The sequence below is a fragment of the Lampris incognitus genome, chromosome 2 (genome assembly GCF_029633865.1).
Source record: "Lampris incognitus isolate fLamInc1 chromosome 2, fLamInc1.hap2, whole genome shotgun sequence".
In the NCBI taxonomy this organism is placed as follows: Eukaryota; Metazoa; Chordata; class Actinopteri; order Lampriformes; family Lampridae; genus Lampris; species Lampris incognitus.
The window spans coordinates 148564541-148584540 of NC_079212.1; the positions used below are offsets into that span (position 1 = coordinate 148564541).

At 46.9% G+C, this 20000-nt stretch overlaps 1 protein-coding gene across 5 annotated transcripts in view; it reads right to left on the reverse strand.

Moving 5' to 3' along the window:
• stab1 (stabilin 1) overlaps positions 1-20000 on the reverse strand; it is a 280261-nt gene that overhangs the window by 148356 nt on the left and 111905 nt on the right. For all 5 annotated transcript variants that reach the window (XM_056273194.1, XM_056273192.1, XM_056273193.1 and 2 more), the window contains 6 exons: positions 19494-19680; positions 16505-16598; positions 11402-11560; positions 10178-10273; positions 3921-4016; positions 18-65 (listed from right to left, as the gene is read on the reverse strand). In XM_056273194.1, the coding sequence (XP_056129169.1) occupies positions 18-65; positions 3921-4016; positions 10178-10273; positions 11402-11560; positions 16505-16598; positions 19494-19680 (680 nt within the window). The remainder of the gene's footprint in view (positions 1-17; positions 66-3920; positions 4017-10177; positions 10274-11401; positions 11561-16504; positions 16599-19493; positions 19681-20000) is intronic.

The following is a 20000-nucleotide window of genomic DNA, read 5'->3' on the forward strand; positions in this document are numbered from 1 at the left end:
TGGATCCAAGGTGTTACCTGGATCAGACGATTAAAACTGCTCAGCTGTGGGTTCAGCTCCAGCTCCTACACACACACACACACACACACACACACACACACACACACACACACAAATGAGCACACAAGTTGCAATGCATAGGCTTACATCCATGACAACACATGTAGATACATGGTCCTGCTGTCCGACTGCCGCAGGTAAACAGCCCGGTGCATCTGTGCTCAGACGCTGTCTGAGCCGCAGGAGGCGTGACAGTTCTATCAACCCCAAATGGAAACCGCCATCGCAATGCGCCAATGCGTCTTCATTAACACATGCCCAGCTGCACCACCACACCCATATCAGTGTAGGCGGTTTGCTTTCTGGCCACAAAATCACCAAACAAATACAAGCAGAAAAGTTCCACCTCACGCATGAAGAAACTGCCAATCAGCCTATATATATATATATATATATATATATATATATACACTACCGTTCAAAAGTTTGGGATCACATTGAAATGTCCATATTTTTGAAGGAAAAGCACTGTACTGTTCAATGAAGATAACTTTAAACTAGTCTTAACTTTAAAGAAATACACTCTATACATTGCTAATGTGGTAAATGACTATTCTAGCTGCAAATGTCTGGTTTTTGGTGCAATATCTACATAGGTGTATAGAGGCCCATTTCAAGCAACTATCACTCCAGTGTTCTAATGGTACAATGTGTTTGCTCATTGGCTCAGAAGGCTAATTGATGATTAGAAAACCCTTGTGCAATCATGTTCACACATCTGAAAACAGTTTAGCTCGTTACAGAAGCTACAAAACTGACCTTCCTTTGAGCAGATTGAGTTTCTGGAGCATCACATTTGTGGGGTCAATTAAACGCTCAAAATGGCCAGAAAAAGAGAACTTTCATCTGAAACTCGACAGTCTATTCTTGTTCTTAGAAATGAAGGCTATTCCATGCGAGAAATTGCTAAGAAATTGAAGATTTCCTACACCGGTGTGTACTACTCCCTTCAGAGGACAGCACAAACAGGCTCTAACCAGAGTAGAAAAAGAAGTGGGAGGCCGCGTTGCACAACTGAGCAAGAAGATACGTACATTAGAGTCTCTAGTTTGAGAAACAGACGCCTCACAGGTCCCCAACTGGCATCTTCATTAAATAGTACCCGCAAAACACCAGTGTCAACATCTACAGTGAAGAGGCGGCTGCGGGATTCTGGGCTTCAGGGCAGAGTGGCAAAGAAAAAGCCATATCTGAGACTGACCAATAGAAGAAAAAGATTAAGATGGGCAAAAGAACACAGACATTGGACAGAGGAAGACTGGAAAAAAGTGTTGTGGACGGATGAATCCAAGTTTGAGGTGTTTGGATCACAAAGAAGAACGTTTGTGAGACGCAGAACAAATGAAAAGATGCTGGAAGAATGCCTGACGCCATCTGTTAAGCATGGTGGAGGTAATGTGATGGTCTGGGGTTGCTTTGGTGCTGGTAAGGTGGGAGATTTGTACAGGGTAAAAGGGATTCTGAATAAGGAAGGCTATCACTCCATTTTGCAACGCCATGCCATACCCAGTGGACAGCGCTTGATTGGAGCCAATTTCCTCCTACAACAGGACAATGACCCTAAACACACCTCCAAATTGTGCAAGAACTATTTAGAGCAGAAGCAGGCAGCTGGTATTCTATCGGTAATGGAGTGGCCAGCGCAGTCACCAGATCTGAACCCCATTGAGCTGTTGTGGGAGCAGCTTGACCGTATGGTACGCAAGAAGTGCCCATCCAACCAATCCAACTTGTGGGAGCTGCTTCTGGAAGCGTGGGGTGCAATTTCTCCAGATTACCTCAACAAATTAACAGCTAGAATGCCAAAGGTCTGCAATGCTGTAATTGCTGCAAATGGAGGATTCTTTGACGAAAGCAAAGTTTGATGTAAAAAAAATCTTATTTCAAATACAAATCATTATTTCTAACCTTGTCAATGTCTTGACTCTATTTTCTATTCATTTCACAACATATGGTGGTGAATAAGTGTGACTTTTCATGGAAAACACAAAATTGTTTGGGTGATCCCAAACTTTTGAACGGTAGTGTACGTATGTATATACACACACACACACACGCACATACTATACAACTTTAGATCTGCAGACAGACAAATGGACGGGCTAAGCTAACTGCTAGCCAATGCAGACTGGCAGTTCCGACAGTCATCTTGGCTGGCGTTCGTTTGCTTTGACAGTGATTTTTTGTTCAGTTTGGATATGTGTGTTAGTTTGGATATGTGTGTTAGTTTGGATATGTGTGTTAGTGTGGATATGTGTGTTAGTGTGGATATGTGTGTTAGTGTGGATATATGTGTTAGTTTGGATATGTTTGTTAGTTTGGATATGTGTGTTAGTGTGGATATATGTGTTAGTTTGGATATGTGTGTTAGTTTGGATATGTGTGTTAGTCTGGATATGTTTTTTAGTGTGGATATATGTGTTAGTTTGGATATGTGTGTTAGTGTGGATATATGTGTTAGTTTGGATATGTGTGTTAGTCTGGATATGTGTGTTAGTTTGGATATGTGTGTGTTAGTGTGGATATGTGTGTTAGTGTGGATATGTGTGTTAGTTTGGATATGTGTGTTAGTGTGGATATGTGTGTTAGTGTGGATATGTGTGCTAGTTTGGATATGTGTGTTAGTGTGGATATGTGTGTTAGTGTGGATATGTGTGCTAGTGTGGATATGTGTGTTAGTGTGGATGTGTGTGTTAGTGTGGATGTGTGTGTTAGTGTGGATATGTGTGTTAGTGTGGATATGTGTGTTAGTGTGGATATGTGTGTTAGTGTGGATATGTGTGTTAGTGTGGACATGTGTGTTAGCGTGGATATGTGTGTTAGTGTGGATATGTGTGTTAGTGTGGATATGTGTGTTAGCGTGGATATGTGTGTTAGCGTGGATATGTGTGTTAGCGTGGACGTGTGTGTTAGCGTGGATGTGTGTGTTAGTGTGGATGTGTGTGTTAGTGTGGATATGTGTGTTAGTGTGGATGTGTGTGTTAGTGTGGATGTGTGTGTTAGCGTGGATATGTGTGTTAGCGTGGATATGTGTGTTAGCGTGGACATGTGTGTTAGTGTGGATATGTGTGTTAGTGTGGACATGTGTGTTAGCGTGGATATGTGTGTTAGTGTGGATATGTGTGTTAGTGTGGATATGTGTGTTAGTGTGGACATGTGTGTTAGTGTGGATATGTGTGTTAGTGTGGACATGTGTGTTAGTGTGGACATGTGTGTTAGTGTGGACATGTGTGTTAGTGTGGATATGTGTGTTAGTGTGGACATGTGTGTTAGTGTGGATATGTGTGTTAGTTAGTGTGGGTATGTGTGGACATGTGGATATGTGTGTTAGTTTGGATATGTGTATTAGTGTGGATATGTGTGTTAGTGTGGACATGTGTGTTAGCGTGGATATGTGTGTTAGTGTGGATGTGTGTGTTAGCGTGGATATGTGTGTTAGTGTGGATATGTGTGTTAGCGTGGATATGTGTGTTAGTGTGGATATGTGTGTTAGTGTGGATATGTGTGTTAGTGTGGACATGTGTGTTAGCGTGGATATGTGTGTTAGCGTGGATGTGTGTGTTAGTGTGGATATGTGTGTTAGTGTGGATATGTGTGTTAGTGTGGATGTGTGTGTTAGTGTGGATATGTGTGTTAGTGTGGATATGTGTGTTAGTGTGGATGTGTGTGTTAGTGTGGATATGTGTGTTAGTGTGGGTAGGTGTGTTCTTGTAGTTGTTGGGTGTGTTGTTGTCTTTGTGTTGTGCTGCTGGGGGAAGCAGCGTTGTGTTTCAGTTGGTGTACACAGTGTGTGAAGCCACAGGACAGAGCTGCTTCCTGGGAGGACAGACAGAGCGGCTCAGGACATGTACTGAGAGTACCTCCAGCATGCTTCCAAAGCAGATGAGTCCGTCTCCTGCGAAGCCCTCAGGACAGGTACAGGTGCGGTCCCCATCCTCTCTGAGCCCACACCGAGCCTGACAACAGCAGAAACACAGCTACTGATTGGCTGACTGGCCTGGAGCTTCTGCTACCGACCGGTTATATTAGAATAACTTCAGAGAAAGGTTGTTGTTTCTGCAGGCAGGAAGAGACTTGGCACTACAGCGCCCTGCTCTGGATTATAAAAGACACTCACACATCTGCTCCTGAACAATATTATTTTTCTGAACCCATAAGCTCTAACAGCATCTTCCCAAAGCCAAAATAAGTTATGTTTCACTGACTTTTTATTAACAAATGAAAAATTAAAATGTGGTGCTTACATAAATATTCAACCCCTTGTGCTCTGAAAGCTCCAAGTTTACACAAATGACAAATTATTCCTACAACAAACTCAGTTAAACACAACTGGACATAGTTAGTGTGCACTATGATGGACTATGAAGTTTGCAGATGACATTGTGATCTGTAGTGAGAGTAGGTTGCTGGTGGAGGAGAGCCTGGAGAGGTGGAGGTATGCCCTGGAGAGAAGAGGGAGGAAAGTCAGTAGGAGCAAGATGGAATAAATATGCGTGAATGAGAAGGAGAACAGTGGAATAGTGAGGATGCAAGGAGTGGAGGTGACAAATACATATGAGTTTAAATACTTGGGGTCAACTGTCCAAAGTAACGGGGAGTGTAGGAGAGAGGTGAAGAAGAGAGTGCAGGCAGGGTGGAGTGGGTGGAGAAGAGTGTCAGGAGTGATGTGTGACAGAAGGGTACCAGCAAGAGTTAAAGGGAAAGTTTACAAGATGGTAGTGAGACCTGCTATGTTGTATGGTCTGGAGACAGTGGCATTGATGAAAAGACAGGAGGAGGAGCTGGAGGTGGTGGAGGTGAAGATGATAAGATTTTCATTGGGAGTGATGAAGAAGGACAGGATTAGGAACGAGTATATTAGAGGGACAGCTCAGGTTGGACGGTTTGGAGACAAAGCAAGAGAGGCAAGACTGAGATGGTTTGGACATGTGTGGAGGAGAGATGCTGGGTATATTGGGAGAAGGATGCTGAATATGGAGCTGCCAGGGAAGAGGAGAAGAGGAAGGCCAAAGAGGAGGTTTATGGATGTGGTGAGGGAGGACATGCAGGTGGCTGGTGTGACAGAGGAAGATGCAGAGGACAGGAAGAGATGGAAACGGATGATCCACTGTGGTGACCCCTAATGGGAGCAGCCAAGAGTAGTAGTAGTAGTAGTAGTAGTAGTAGTAGTAGCAGTAGTAGTAGACTTTTATTGCCAAGGAGGAGTAGCTCAGTTTTATTACTGCTGAATTTCAGATAATTGTTAGTCATCCGTATCTGTATATCAGGGAAACAAGCAGTGAGGTTACTGAAGGGGGGAGTGGAAGTGGGGTTAGTGGACACATAAAGCTGTGTATCATCAGCGTAACAATGGAAATGTATTCCATAGTACCGGAAGATGTTGCCAAGAGGAAGGAGGTAAATAATAAACAGGAGAGTCTCCAACACTGAACCCTGTGCAACTCCATGGGGAACTATGAATGTTTCTGACTAATAATTCTGAATTTGTACAAAATGTGCCCTGTCTGTAAGGTAGGAAGCAAACCACTGATACACAGTGCCCTCAACTCCAATGCTAGCCAGACGATCCATGAGGAGCTGATGGGATATAGTATCAAAGGCTGCAATGAGGTCAAGGAGGATGAGGATAGAGAGTAGACTGGAGTCAGCTGCACGAAGCAGGTCATTAGTGATCTTGACCAGGGCTGTTTCTGTGCTTTATTGGAGCCAAAACCAGAGAGGAATTGTTCAAAGATATTACTGTTATCAAGGTAGATCTGGAGTTGAGATGCAACTACCCTCTCAAGGTCAAAGAAAGTTGAATCAGTTCATCTGGCACAACGTTTATTGACAGATATGTTTCATCATCATCTACGTGACCTCTTCAGTCTCAACTGACAGCAGGTGTCCCCACCCTTATAAACAATACAGGGGCATAACAACCGAACCCAACCACCAGTTTCATATGCACATAGGTGTGACCATTAACTAGAGTTACAATGGCCATGTGTACTATTCACAGAGGATTGGGGAATGTTGTAATCACAGCATTGTAACGTTTCTGTCAATAAAGGTTGTGTCCAGAAGAACTGATTCAACTTTCTGTGATTTTCTTACCTGGATTATTAAGCATGCATAATGACAGTATTAGGAAATGAGACAACCCGTGTTTTCAGGGGCGCTAAAATAGTGTAGATGTCTTGATGCATGCTCAATAATCCAGGAAAGAAAATCAAAAAACGTTTATCAGTTCATCTGAACACAGCTTTTATTGACAGAAACGTTTCATCACTCAACTAAGTGACCTCTTCAGTTTAAACTAACTGCAGGTATCCCCACCCTTATACCCCCATCCTTGGGTCCATCCCAAGGATCAGGTCCCCCAGCACAAACAGAGCAATATAGTGTAGCTGTTAAGTGGCAGGAGGGTTGTCGTGACTTGTACATTGGGGCAACTAAACAGACACTGGCCAAGAGGATGGCACAACACAGGAGAGCTAACACGTCAGACCAGGACTCCACAGTCTACACCATCTACAGGCCAGGACTCCACAGTCTACACCATCTACAGACCAGGACTCCACAGTCTACACCATCTACAGGCCAGGATTCCACAGTCTACACCATCTACAGACCAGGACTCCACAGTCTACACCATCTACAGGCCAGGACTCCACAGTCTACACCATCTACAGACCAGGACTCCACAGTCTACACCATCTACAGACCAGGACTCCACAGTCTACACCATCTACAGGCCAGGACTCCACAGTCTACACCATCTACAGACCAGGACTCCACAGTCTACACCATCTACAGGACAGGACTCCACAGTCTACACCATCTACAGGCCAGGACTCCACAGTCTACACCATCTACAGGCCAGGACTCCACAGTCTACACCATCTACAGGCCAGGACTCCACAGTCTATACACCATCTACAGGCCAGGACTCCACAGTCTACACCATCTACAGGCCAGGACTCCACAGTCTACACCATCTACAGGACAGGACTACACAGTCTACACCATCTACAAGCCAGTGGCCACTCTTTCAATGATGAGGACGTGCACATCCTTGATAGGGAGGAACGCTGGTTTGAACATGGAGTCAAAGAGGCCATCTGTGTGAAGAGGAAATGACTATCACTGAACGGGGGGGGGGGGGCTAAGAGTCCATCTGTCACCATCTTACAATGCTGTGATTGCAACCATTCCCAAATCCTCTGTGAATAGTACACATGGCCACTGTAACTCTACTTAATGGTCACACCCATATTTGCATATAAAACTGATTGTTGGTTTGGGTCGTTATGCCACTGTATTGTTTATAAGGGTGGGACACCTGCAGTCACTGTATTGTTTATAAGGGTGGGGACACCTGCAGTCACTGTATTGTTTATAAGGGTGGGGACACCTGCAGTCACTGTATTGTTTATAAGGGTGGGGACACCTGCAGTCACTGTAGTGTTTATAAGGGTGGGACACCTGCAGTCACTGTAGTGTTTATAAGGGTGGGGACACCTGCAATCACTGTATTGTTTATAAGGGTGGGGACACCTGCAGTCACTGTAGTGTTTATAAGGGTGGGGACACCTGCAATCACTGTATTGTTTATAAGGGTGGGGACACCTGCAATCACTGTATTGTTTATAAGGGTGGGGACACCTGCAGTCACTGTATTGTTTATAAGGGTGGGGACACCTGTAGTCACTGTATTGTTTATAAGGGTGGGGACACCTGCAGCCACTGTAGTGTTTATAAGGGTGGGACACCTGCAGTCACTGTGTTGTTTATAAGGGTGGGGACACCTGCAGTCACTGTATTGCTTATAAGGGTGGGACACCTGCAGTCACTGTAGTGTTTATAAGGGTGGGGACACCTGCAGTCACTGTATTGTTTATAAGGGTGGGACACCTGCAGTCACTGTATTGTTTATAAGGGTGGGGACACCTGCAGTCACTGTATTGTTTATAAGGGTGGGGACACCTGCAGTCACTGTAGTGTTTATAAGGGTGGGACACCTGCAGTCACTGTGTTGTTTATAAGGGTGGGGACACCTGCAGTCACTGTATTGTTTATAAGGGTGGGGACACCTGCAGTCACTGTATTGTTTATAAGGGTGGGACACCTGCAGCCACTGTATTGTTTATAAGGGTGGGGACACCTGCAGTCACTGTATTGTTTATAAGGGTGGGGACACCTGCAGCCACTGTAGTGTTTATAAGGGTGGGACACCTGCAGTCACTGTGTTGTTTATAAGGGTGGGGACACCTGCAGTCACTGTATTGCTTATAAGGGTGGGACACCTGCAGTCACTGTAGTGTTTATAAGGGTGGGGACACCTGCAGTCACTGTATTGTTTATAAGGGTGGGACACCTGCAGTCACTGTATTGTTTATAAGGGTGGGGACACCTGCAGTCACTGTATTGTTTATAGGGGTGGGGACACCTGCAGTCACTGTAGTGTTTATAAGGGTGGGACACCTGCAGTCACTGTGTTGTTTATAAGGGTGGGGACACCTGCAGTCACTGTATTGTTTATAAGGGTGGGGACACCTGCAGTCACTGTATTGTTTATAAGGGTGGGACACCTGCAGCCACTGTATTGTTTATAAGGGTGGGGACACCTGTAGTCACTGTATTGTTTATAAGGGTGGGGACACCTGCAGTCACTGTATTGTTTATAAGGGTGGGGACACCTGCAGCCACTGTAGTGTTTATAAGGGTGGGACACCTGCAGTCACTGTGTTGTTTATAAGGGTGGGGACACCTGCAGTCACTGTATTGCTTATAAGGGTGGGGACACCTGCAGTCACTGTATTGTTTATAAGGGTGGGACACCTGCAGTCACTGTGTTGTTTATAAGGGTGGGGACACCTGCAGTCACTGTATTGTTTATAAGGGTGGGGACACCTGCAGTCACTGTATTGTTTATAAGGGTGGGACACCTGCAGCCACTGTATTGTTTATAAGGGTGGGGACACCTGCAGTCACTGTGTTGTTTATAAGGGTGGGGACACCTGCAGCCACTGTAGTGTTTATAAGGGTGGGACACCTGCAGTCACTGTGTTGTTTATAAGGGTGGGGACACCTGCAGTCACTGTATTGCTTATAAGGGTGGGACACCTGCAGTCACTGTAGTGTTTATAAGGGTGGGGACACCTGCAGTCACTGTATTGTTTATAAGGGTGGGACACCTGCAGTCACTGTATTGTTTATAAGGGTGGGGACACCTGCAGTCACTGTATTGTTTATAGGGGTGGGGACACCTGCAGTCACTGTAGTGTTTATAAGGGTGGGACACCTGCAGTCACTGTATTGTTTATAAGGGTGGGGACACCTGCAGTCACTGTATTGTTTATAAGGGTGGGACACCTGCAGCCACTGTATTGTTTATAAGGGTGGGGACACCTGTAGTCACTGTATTGTTTATAAGGGTGGGGACACCTGCAGTCACTGTATTGTTTATAAGGGTGGGGACACCTGCAGCCACTGTAGTGTTTATAAGGGTGGGACACCTGCAGTCACTGTGTTGTTTATAAGGGTGGGGACACCTGCAGTCACTGTATTGCTTATAAGGGTGGGGACACCTGCAGTCACTGTATTGTTTATAAGGGTGGGACACCTGCAGTCACTGTAGTGTTTATAAGGGTGGGGACACCTGCAGTCACTGTATTGTTTATAAGGGTGGGACACCTGCAGCCACTGTATTGTTTATAAGGGTGGGGACACCTGCAGCCACTGAATTGTTTATAAGGGTGGGGACACCTGCAGTCACTGTATTGTTTATAAGGGTGGGGACACCTGCAGTCAGGTGAGACTGAAGAGATCATTTAGATGATGAAACGTATCTGTCAATAAATGTTGTGTCCAGGTGAACTTATTCAACCATCTTTGAGTCAGTCACATGGAGAAAACTACGCTGTGCGGCAGGTCGGCTGCTAGCATTCGTCTACACAGCTTGTGCAATGCAGTGTGTATGTGTGTGTGTGTGTGTGTGTGTGTGTGTGTGTGTGTGTGTATGTGTGTGTGTGTGTGTGTGTGTGTGTGTGTGTGTGTGTGTGTGTGTGTGTGTGTGTGTGTGTGTGTGTGTGTGTATGTGTGTGTGTGTGTGTGTGTGTGTGTGTGTGTCTACCAGGGCATGACAGCCTCCGTTGCCTGTGTGGCAGGGGTTGACGCGGTCACAGGTGATTCCATCTCCCATGTAACCTTTCTTACATAAACACTCACTCTACAGACAGAACGAGAGAAAGACAGACAGACAGACAGACAGACAGACAGACGGATGGACAGACAGACAGACAGACAGACAGACAGGCAAAGAGAAACAGATCAGTCAGACAAACGTGTAATACTGATGCTGATTAAAAATGGGCGAATTAAAGAAGTGGTAAATCAGATTAGTTAACCCCTTAAAACCCGCGTGTTATCTAGTCATATACGACGGCTTTATTCCAGAAACACAGGCAGTGTGTCTTCACCGGCATGGGTCCTGCCGTCTAGATAGTTCATAAATAACTTGAGAATAACGAGTTAAAGTGGTCATCCTTAATCCCGGAGTTCTTTTGGAAGCGTAAATGATCCTGAACACAGAAAACGTTCACGTGCAGGTCACAATCCCCTACAGTCTCAGACGCTGGTGTAACGGCGGCAAGATAAACAGCGCCACCACTCGTATGTCAGAGTTTAAAGACTGGTCAACTTTGTGTTCTAGCTCTTCCTTCTTCTTCTGCTTTTCCTTTTGTGGTAGGCTCAACACATTTCTTGTGTGGCTCCGTCACTTGTGAATACTTGATGGACCCCACTGACACCGATGAAAAATAACAGAGGAACAATTACAGTACACCAGTACACCGAATGGCTGTTGCTCTTAAAATGCCAGCACGACACAGGGATCGTCGGGTCGAATCCCCGTGTTACCTCCGGCTTGGTCAGGTGTCCCTACAGACATAATTGGCCGTGTCTGGTCCTACATGTGACCCATCACATGTAGGACCTTGGCTTGATAAGTACCACTTCTATATGTGGGCAGATCACATGGTTCGGGGTTAACGCTGAACCTGCCTGGTTAGTTCAGGACTGGTTGTTAGTTGGTAGTTAGTAATAATAATAATAATAAAAATCAATCTTATATAGCGCTTTTCTAGTACTCAAAGTGACTTTACAATAAATGGAGTGAAACAAGACGGCGGATGAACATAACACAGACATACAGGGGTGGAAGGGAAGGGGGGCTACGAGAGGGGGAAGCGGCAGCCACAGACGACGCCAGCAGTACTCTCCGACTTGGACAGATATATAAAGGGAAAGAAAAGCAAACATCATGAATCACATGAATCATAAATCATATAGTACAGACCTGAGCAGGGCCGATGGAGCGACAGTCTGCGTTGGGGCTGCAGCCTCCTTTGGACTCCAGCTGGCAGTTATCAATTTCAACACACACTGCACCGTCACCTGTCCAGCCTTCATTACACACACAGGAGACATTCCCCACACCTAAATACACACACTGAGCCTGGAGAGAGAGAGAGACAGAGAGAGGGAGACAGAGAGAGGGAGACAGGGGGAGAGTCTTGATGCATGCTCAATAATCCAGGTAGGGAACCACAGAAGGTTGAATCAGTTCATCTGCACACAACGTTTACTGACAGATATGTTTCATCATCCCCTAAGTGTCCTCTTCAGTCTCACCTGACTGCAGGTGTCCCCACCCTTATAAACAATACAGTGACTGCAGGTGTCCCCACCCTTATAAACAATACAGTGGCATAATGACTGAAACCAGTGACCAGTTTCATGTGTAAATATGGTGTGACCATTAACTAGAGTTACAGTGGTCATGTGCATGAGTCACAGAGGGTTGGGGAATAGTTGCATCACAGCATTGTAAGACGGTGAGATGGAGACATGAAGATTAAGAGCGTGATGGAGATTCTCTGATGTAACCATGTAAAATATCATAACAGAATACTTAAAAAAATAATCATTACATTTACTATATAGCACTTTTCTAAGACACTCGAAGCGTTTCACATTGAAGGGGGTAACTCACTTCAACCACCACCAATGTGTAGCACCACCTGGTTGATGCACGGCAGCCATTTTGCACGGCAGAACGCTCACCACACATCAGCTTGAGGTGGAGAGGGAGGAATAATTGAGCCAGTCATACTGGGGGGATGAGGGGGTGGCCAGATGGAGAGAGCCAGGTTGGGAATATTGCCAGGATACCGGGGAACCCCCTACTCTTTCTGATAAGTGCCATGGGATCTTTAATGACCACAGTGAGTCAGTGGCCCACCCCCCCGGGGCACAGAGGCATGACGGGGGGGGGGGGGATGTAGTGTGAAACTACTGTTTTGACGTGGGCATCTTTTTCACGGTAGAACAATCAACAGAACGTGTTTTCATGAAACAGAGAGTGTGCAGGTTGACAGGATGGAGAGATATTTGACAGGGAGAAAAGAAATACAGGCGATGCTTCTGAGACAAACAAGACAAAGTGCTTGCCTGTCTTACTGTTGGGTTCATGGTGAATGTGGTGGGAGGTGAGGAGAGACCATTGTGTATTTTATGTGTGAAAACTCTGGCAGCTGGTTGTATGAGACCAAACACACGAAGAAGACACTTAGAGACATTACTCCCCGGTCACGTCAATAAGCCACTCGAGGTCTTCCAGAGAAGACTTGGTGCAGACCGTCAGCAGGCTTTGTAAAAGCTGCATCAGGGAACAACAAAGCACTAATGGCATCACACAAAGTCACATACACAACTGCCCAGTGCAAGACACCACACACAACAGCAGAGGAGCTCATACTTCCTGCAGCTTTAGATATGGTGTCAACTATGTTTTATAAGACAAGTGCCGCAACATTGAAGACTGTCCCTTTGTCCAATGATACAGTTGCAAGACGTATATGCGACATCCCAGACAGCAAAGAATCTTTGACCCAAATATGGCCCACATCTGCAGTAATCTTACGGCCCACATTTGGTCCACATCTGCAGTAATCTTACGGCCCACATTTGGTCCACATCTGCAGTGATCACATTTGGCCTTGAATGATGGCGTTGACTCAGAGTGAGTGTGACTGCCTCAACTCAGCTCTGGCTCATTAAATGTGGGCCAGGTGATGTGCTGTAACCCAAGTCAAACCCGGTTCATTAAATTTGGGCCACATCTGGCCCACACAACAGTTGCCAGTGGCGTAACTGAGCCGTAAATACCAAAAGTGCCCATGAATAGGCCCAAATGTGTCTGCTATCTGGGATTTCAAATGACCTTGAAGAACATGTCGTTGAAAAACTGAAAGACAAACGTTTGGCCTGACACGTGGACGAGGCTACTGACAGCAATAAAGATGTTTGTTTATTGCGTACGTTCGCTTTGTCACATCAGAGTCAGTGTGTGAGGATTTGCTGTTTTGCAAGTACGTCCCAGTAGAGCGACCGCTGATGAGCTCTTCAGGGTTCTGGACTGGTACCTGACACAACATGGGCTGAAATGGGAGAACTGTGCAGGCATTTGCACGGATGGTGCACAGACATGGCAGGGAAAACGAAGCGACTGCGGAACTAATCAAGAGGGTCTCACCAAATGTGGGTATGTGTCCTGGTCGCTGCACTAGCGCCTCCTCTGGTCAGTCGGGTTGCTTGTTTGGGGAGGGAGGGGAACTGGGGGGACTAGTGTGATCCTCCCATGCGCTATGTCCCCCTGGTGAAACTCCTCACTGTCAGGTGAAAAGAAGCAGCTGGTGACTCCACATGTATGGGAGGAGGCATGTGGTAGTCTGCAGCCCTCCCCGGATCAGCAGAGGGGGTGGAGCAGCAACCGGGACAGCTTGGAAGAGTGGGGTAATTGGCCAGATACAATTGGGGAGAAAAAGGGGGGGAAATAAAAAAAAAAAAAAAACAAGACCCCTGAGAGCGCGGCTGTTCTCTGCACTTGGTGAGGAGGTGGGAGCTGAACATCCAGCTGTGTTGTTTCACAGTGAGGCTGGGTGGCTCTCGCGAGGTGGGGTGAGGTCGCGAGTCCTTGAGCTCAGAGAGGAAATTCGGGTGTTTCTGGAGGAGGAGCATATGCATGAAGCTGCAAGCAAGTTTAGTGATGGACATTTTCTGATGAAGCTGGCCTATCTCAGCCATATAGTTGAGAAGCTGAATGAACTAACTCTTCAGCTTCAAGGCAGAGACAAGCACCTTCCTCACCTGGCAGACAAGATCAGTGCATTCACTAGAAAGCTCGAGATGTGGGGCAGGTGACTTGATCAAGGAAATACTGATTTCTTTGAGAATCTGAGTGAATTTGTTGAAACCAGTGATTCTGGAGCCACCACAGTGATTTCATCTCTTGATGAGCACAGCTCTTCCCTGAGACGATTCTTTCAAATGTACTTCCAAACAACAGTGCTCAGTATGACGGGGTGACAGATCCATTCAGTGCAGCAGCACCTGCTGATGTCAGCTCTGCTGAAGGGGACCAGTTCATGGAGATGACATCTGACTCCACCCTGAGGCTGAGCTTTACAGCTCAGACACTGAGGGAATTCTGGCTTGGTGTGGAGAGGGAGCATCCACTCACAGGACAGAGGGCTGTGGGCATTCTGCTTTCCTTCGCCACATCCTGTCTCTGAGAGATGGGCTTTTCTGCTGCTGCCTCACTTAAACAAAGTGCAGGTCTAAGCTCAACATGCAGCAGGACTTGACAGTGGCGGTATCAAGCCTGCAACCCCGTTTTGAAAAGATGTGCGGTGCAAAACTGGCTCACTGCAGCACTAATGCAGTGATAAGACTTGAGCTCTCACAAACTGACTTGCTCATCGTTCTCCCCAAATATCTGCATTTGTTCTTTTTCTGCACAGACTGAACTCTAATTTTATTGTTCTAGCAAAGTGGTTTTTAAATTTTATTTCGTTTTTCTGGTTTCGAAAAAGCACACAGACTGATGGAGCAATCTAGTGACACATGTCACAACAAGAGGTTTGATTAAGTGGAACTTGAGTTTGTTATTTGCACAACAGAAATTACTGAAAGAAAAGTGAAAGGCATGTTCATGATCTTGATGTTATTTAAATAAAGTTAAACGTGGCCCATTTTGTCACCATTTTGTTGGTGCGGGGGGGGGGGGGGCATGAGAAATGTTTCTTCCTCCAAAGGGGGGCATGACAGAAACAGTTTGAGAACCACTGTTTTTTGGGGTTTTTTTGGAAATTCCCCCCCTTTCTTTCCCCAATTGTGCTTGGCCAATCACCCCACTCTTCTGAGCCGTCCCGGTCGCTTCTCCACCCCCTCTGCTGATCCGGGGAGGGCTGCAGACTACCACATGCCTCCTCCCATACATGTGGAGTCACCAGCCGCTTCTTTTCACCTGACAGTGAGGAGTTTCACCAGGGGGACGTAGCGCGTGGGGGAGGATCACACAAACCGGATGCCCCGAGAACCACTGGTTTATCTCACCCGAAGGACGGCATGTCCTACAGGACAGTGTCCCCCTCACTGTACTGGGGCACTGGGATTTGATATTTGTTGCTTTTATTAGGACCAGAGGGAAGACCGCCCCCTACTGGCCCATCAAAACCACTTCCGGCACCAACTCATTTTCCTGGGAGGTGTTCCATCCAAGTACTACCCAAGTCCACGACTGCTTAGCTTCTGCCATTTGGCAGAGCCAGGGCACATGCTGGTATGGCTGCCGGCAATGACTTAATGACGACTAATATCTACAAACATAAGAGTATGGTACAACAACAGACGGTGTCAGTGGAGGAGAACATGACATAAAGAACAGACAGCATCATTACAGGACAGTATGGTACAACAACAGACGGTGTCAGTGGAGGAGAACATGACATAAAGAACAGACAGCATCATTACAGGACAGTATGGTACAACAACAGATGGTGTCAGTGGAGGAGAACATGACATAAAGAACAGACAGCATCATTACAGGACAGTATGGTACAACAACAGATGGTGTCAGTGGAGGAGAACATGACATAAAGAACAGACAGCATCATTACAGGACAGTATGGTACAACAACAGATGGTGTCAGTGGAGGAGAACATGACATAAAGAACAGACAGCATCATTACAGGACAGTATGGTACAACAACAGACGGTGTCAGTGGAGGAGAACATGACATAAAGAACAGACAGCATCATTACCGGACAGTATGGTACAACAACAGATGGTGTCAGTGGAGGAGAACATGACATAAAGAACAGACAGCATCATTACAGGACAGTATGGTACAACAACAGATGGTGTCAGTGGAGGAGAACATGACATAAAGAACAGACAGCATCATTACAGGACAGTATGGTACAACAACAGACGGTGTAAGTGGAGGAGAACATGACATAAAGAACAGACAGCATCATTACCGGACAGGACATCATAACACACCAGACAGCTACTTAGACACATGGACAGACTGGTTGACTGACTGACTGACTTACATTGGTGTCACAGTCTCCTCTCTTGCTTGTCAAGCAGGGGTTGATGAGAGAACAGGAGAGTCCATCACCTTCATAACCATCACTACACACACACCTGGTACACACACACACAAACACACACACACACACACAGAGTTACTCTTGGTGGTAGTAGTGATGGTGGTAGTGGTAGTAGTAGTAGTAGTATAGGCAGCCTTAAGCATCTGGGGACCGTTTAAAATCCTAATGTGGGGCCCTACCCCACAAAAAAAAAACAAAACGAAAGAAAACAAAGCGAGGATTCAAGTTGGTTTGCATCATTTGGGACCTTCAGCATCATGACAGCTCAACATGGAACTAATCCAAACCATTCCCATCATTAAAAACAGAACCATTTTTGCTTTGGAATGAGGGCAAGCCCCCGCCCTACTTGGCAACTACTAGTCTGCACTGAATAGGCTCTGTGCATAACTGTAGTCCACTGACTTCCGGCTTCTACTGTAGTGGTCACACCAGCTTCCTGTTTGTTGGTGTGTGCTGTTGACAACAGCATGTTGTTCACGATGCCTGTAAGATTTACCATGGATACATGTCAACCACGTGCACACAACTGTCCACACACTTTCACCTGCACCTACCAGCAACCTTTCACCTGCACCTACCAGCAACCTTTCACCTGCACCTACCAGCACACTTCCACCTGCACCTACCAGCAACCTTTCACCTGCACCTACCAGCAACCTTTCACCTGCACCTACCAGCAACCTTCCACCTGCACCTACCAGCAACCTTTCACCTGCACCTACCAGCAATCTTCCACCTGCCCCTACCAGCAACCCTTCACCTGCACCTACCAGCAACCTTTCACCTGCACCTACCAGCAACCTTTCACCTGCACCTACCAGCAACCTTCCACCTGCACCTACCAGCAACCTTTCACCTGCACCTACCAGCAAACTTTCACCTGCACCTACCAGCAACCTTTCACCTGCACCTACCAGCAACCCTTCACCTGCACCTACCAGCAACCTTTCACCTGCACCTACCAGCAACCTTCCACCTGCACCTACCAGCAACCTTTCACCTGCACCTACCAGCAACCCTTCACCTGCACCTACCAGCAACCTTTCACCTGCACCTACCAGCAACCTTCCACCTGCACCTACCAGCAACCTTCCACCTGCACCTACCAGCAACCCTTCACCTGCACCTACCAGCAACCTTTCACCTGCACCTACCAGCAACCCTTCACCTGCACCTACCAGCAACCTTTCACCTGCACCTACCAGCAACCTTCCACCTGCACCTACCAGCAACCTTCCACCTGCACCTACCAGCAACCTTTCACCTGCACCTACCAGCAACCTTTCACCTGCACCTACCAGCAAACTTCCACCTGCACCTACCAGCAACCTTTCACCTGCACCTACCAGCAATCTTTCACCTGCACCTACCAGCAACCTTTCACCTGCACCTACCAGCAACCTTTCACCTGCACCTACCACCAACCCTTCACCTGCACCTACCAGCAACCTTTCACCTGCACCTACCACCAACCCTTCACCTGCACCTACCAGCAAACTTTCACCAGCACCTACCAGCACCCTTCACCTGCACCTGCCAGCAATCTTTCACCTGCACCTACCAGCAAACGGGTGAAAAGCTTCAAGTTGTATATATCAACTTGTGTCCATGGATGGACGGACGGATGGACGTAACTTGAAGTTCCGACCCTGGTCACTATAGAGCTCAGCAGGGACCCCAAAACGGGTGAACATATCCTCCACCAGCTTCTCCACTATCATCACCGCACTCTGATCCGGCCTCAGGCTACTTGGTGAAATAATCCATGGCGAGTCTGGGATACGAACCTCTCAGCCACATGACGAGCGGATTGCAAGAACGGCGGTTTATTCCGCTTGGCCATCAGAGCGGCCAGCGTTGCCAGAGTTGGTGATGGGAAAAGGACGAGGATGTCCACCCCAACCCGCTCCATTGGGGCCCCCACCAAGTACTGCTGCAGGGGGGAATGAGACCACAGGGTAGGCCCTTTCTGAGCCATAAAGAGGTCGCAGCAGTGCACATGTAGCTCGATGTCCTGTCGACACCCTGGCTAGTAGAAGTGTCCTCAGAGACAGTGAAAGGTCTTGGAGTTCCTGTAGTGCCCCGTCCCTGCAGCACTGTGGACCAGTTGGAGGACCTGGTGTTGGAGTACACGAGGCACCAGCAGCTGGAGCAGGTCATTCTCCCATCTATAGGCCTGCCTCTGACAATACACCACCCTGTTGTGGCGCTCAAGAGTGCCCCAATGGGAATGGTAGACCTTCTCCTCAGGCCCCAATGCCCCGCCCACTCTGGTAGCCAGCCTTCTTCCAGCCAGCCCCACAATCATGCCAGCACTGCATCTGCTTTCTGATGTTGCCGCAGCTCCTGCTTTGACAACGGCAGCCAACCCTCATCATTGGTCTGGACGACTGCCGCTGCCAGCGTCACCCAGCCCCATTCCCCCTATTGCTGACAGTAGCAGCACTCTATCACCATGCAGGGGCGCCGGGAGAGGGCGTCCTGGTCAATGCCGCACCTCGAATTCATATCCCTGCAAGGCCTCCAGCCACCGGGCCACCTGGCCCTCAGGGTTTTGAAAGTTCAGTAGCCAGGAGAGGGAGGCATGTCCGGTCTACTATGGCTTATTCTAAAGATCACAAGGATCATTAGCCACTACAATGTGTTCTAGTAGTAACAATAGTAGTAGTAGTAGTAAATACAACAGTAACCTATGTGGTGTGTAGTTCAATGAGTAAACATTATGTACTGTTGTGGTAGTAGTAGTAACAATAGTAGTAACCTACATAGTGTGTTGTCCACTGAATACACAGTATATGTTTTAGTGGTAGTAGCAGTAGTAACAATAGAAGTAATCTACATAATGTAGTCTTGTGAGTACACAGTATTTGTTGTAATAGCAGCAGCATCAGTAGTAGTAGTAGTAGTAACAAAAGTAGTAACCTACGTAGTGTGTAGTCCATCGAGTACACAGTATGCGTTGATGTGACAGTGGTGATGGAGGCCATCAGAGTTGCAGGGTGTGGCCACCAGGTCGCAGTATTCTCCTGAATATTCCAGCGTACAGGAACCCCTCCTACACACACCACCGCTACCAGGACGGTTATCACACATGCCATGGAGACAGCGGCAGTCTGAGCAACACACACACACACACACACACACACACACATTTTAATTTCATAATATTTTTTTAGCCACTGACACAAAGCTCTCCTTACTTAGATCTGTCTGTCTGTCTGTCTGTCTGTCTGTCTGTCTGTCTGTCTGTCTGTCTGTCAAGTTAAGTGAAGTTTAGTTGTATAGCACAAAACACAAGGTATTCCTGAAGGGTTTTACAACCAATACAATATACAACAATATTCAACAATATACAACAATATAGGACACTTGACACACTCTATCTTTGGACCCTCGACGTGAGTGAGGAAAACTTCCACAAGAAAAACCTTAT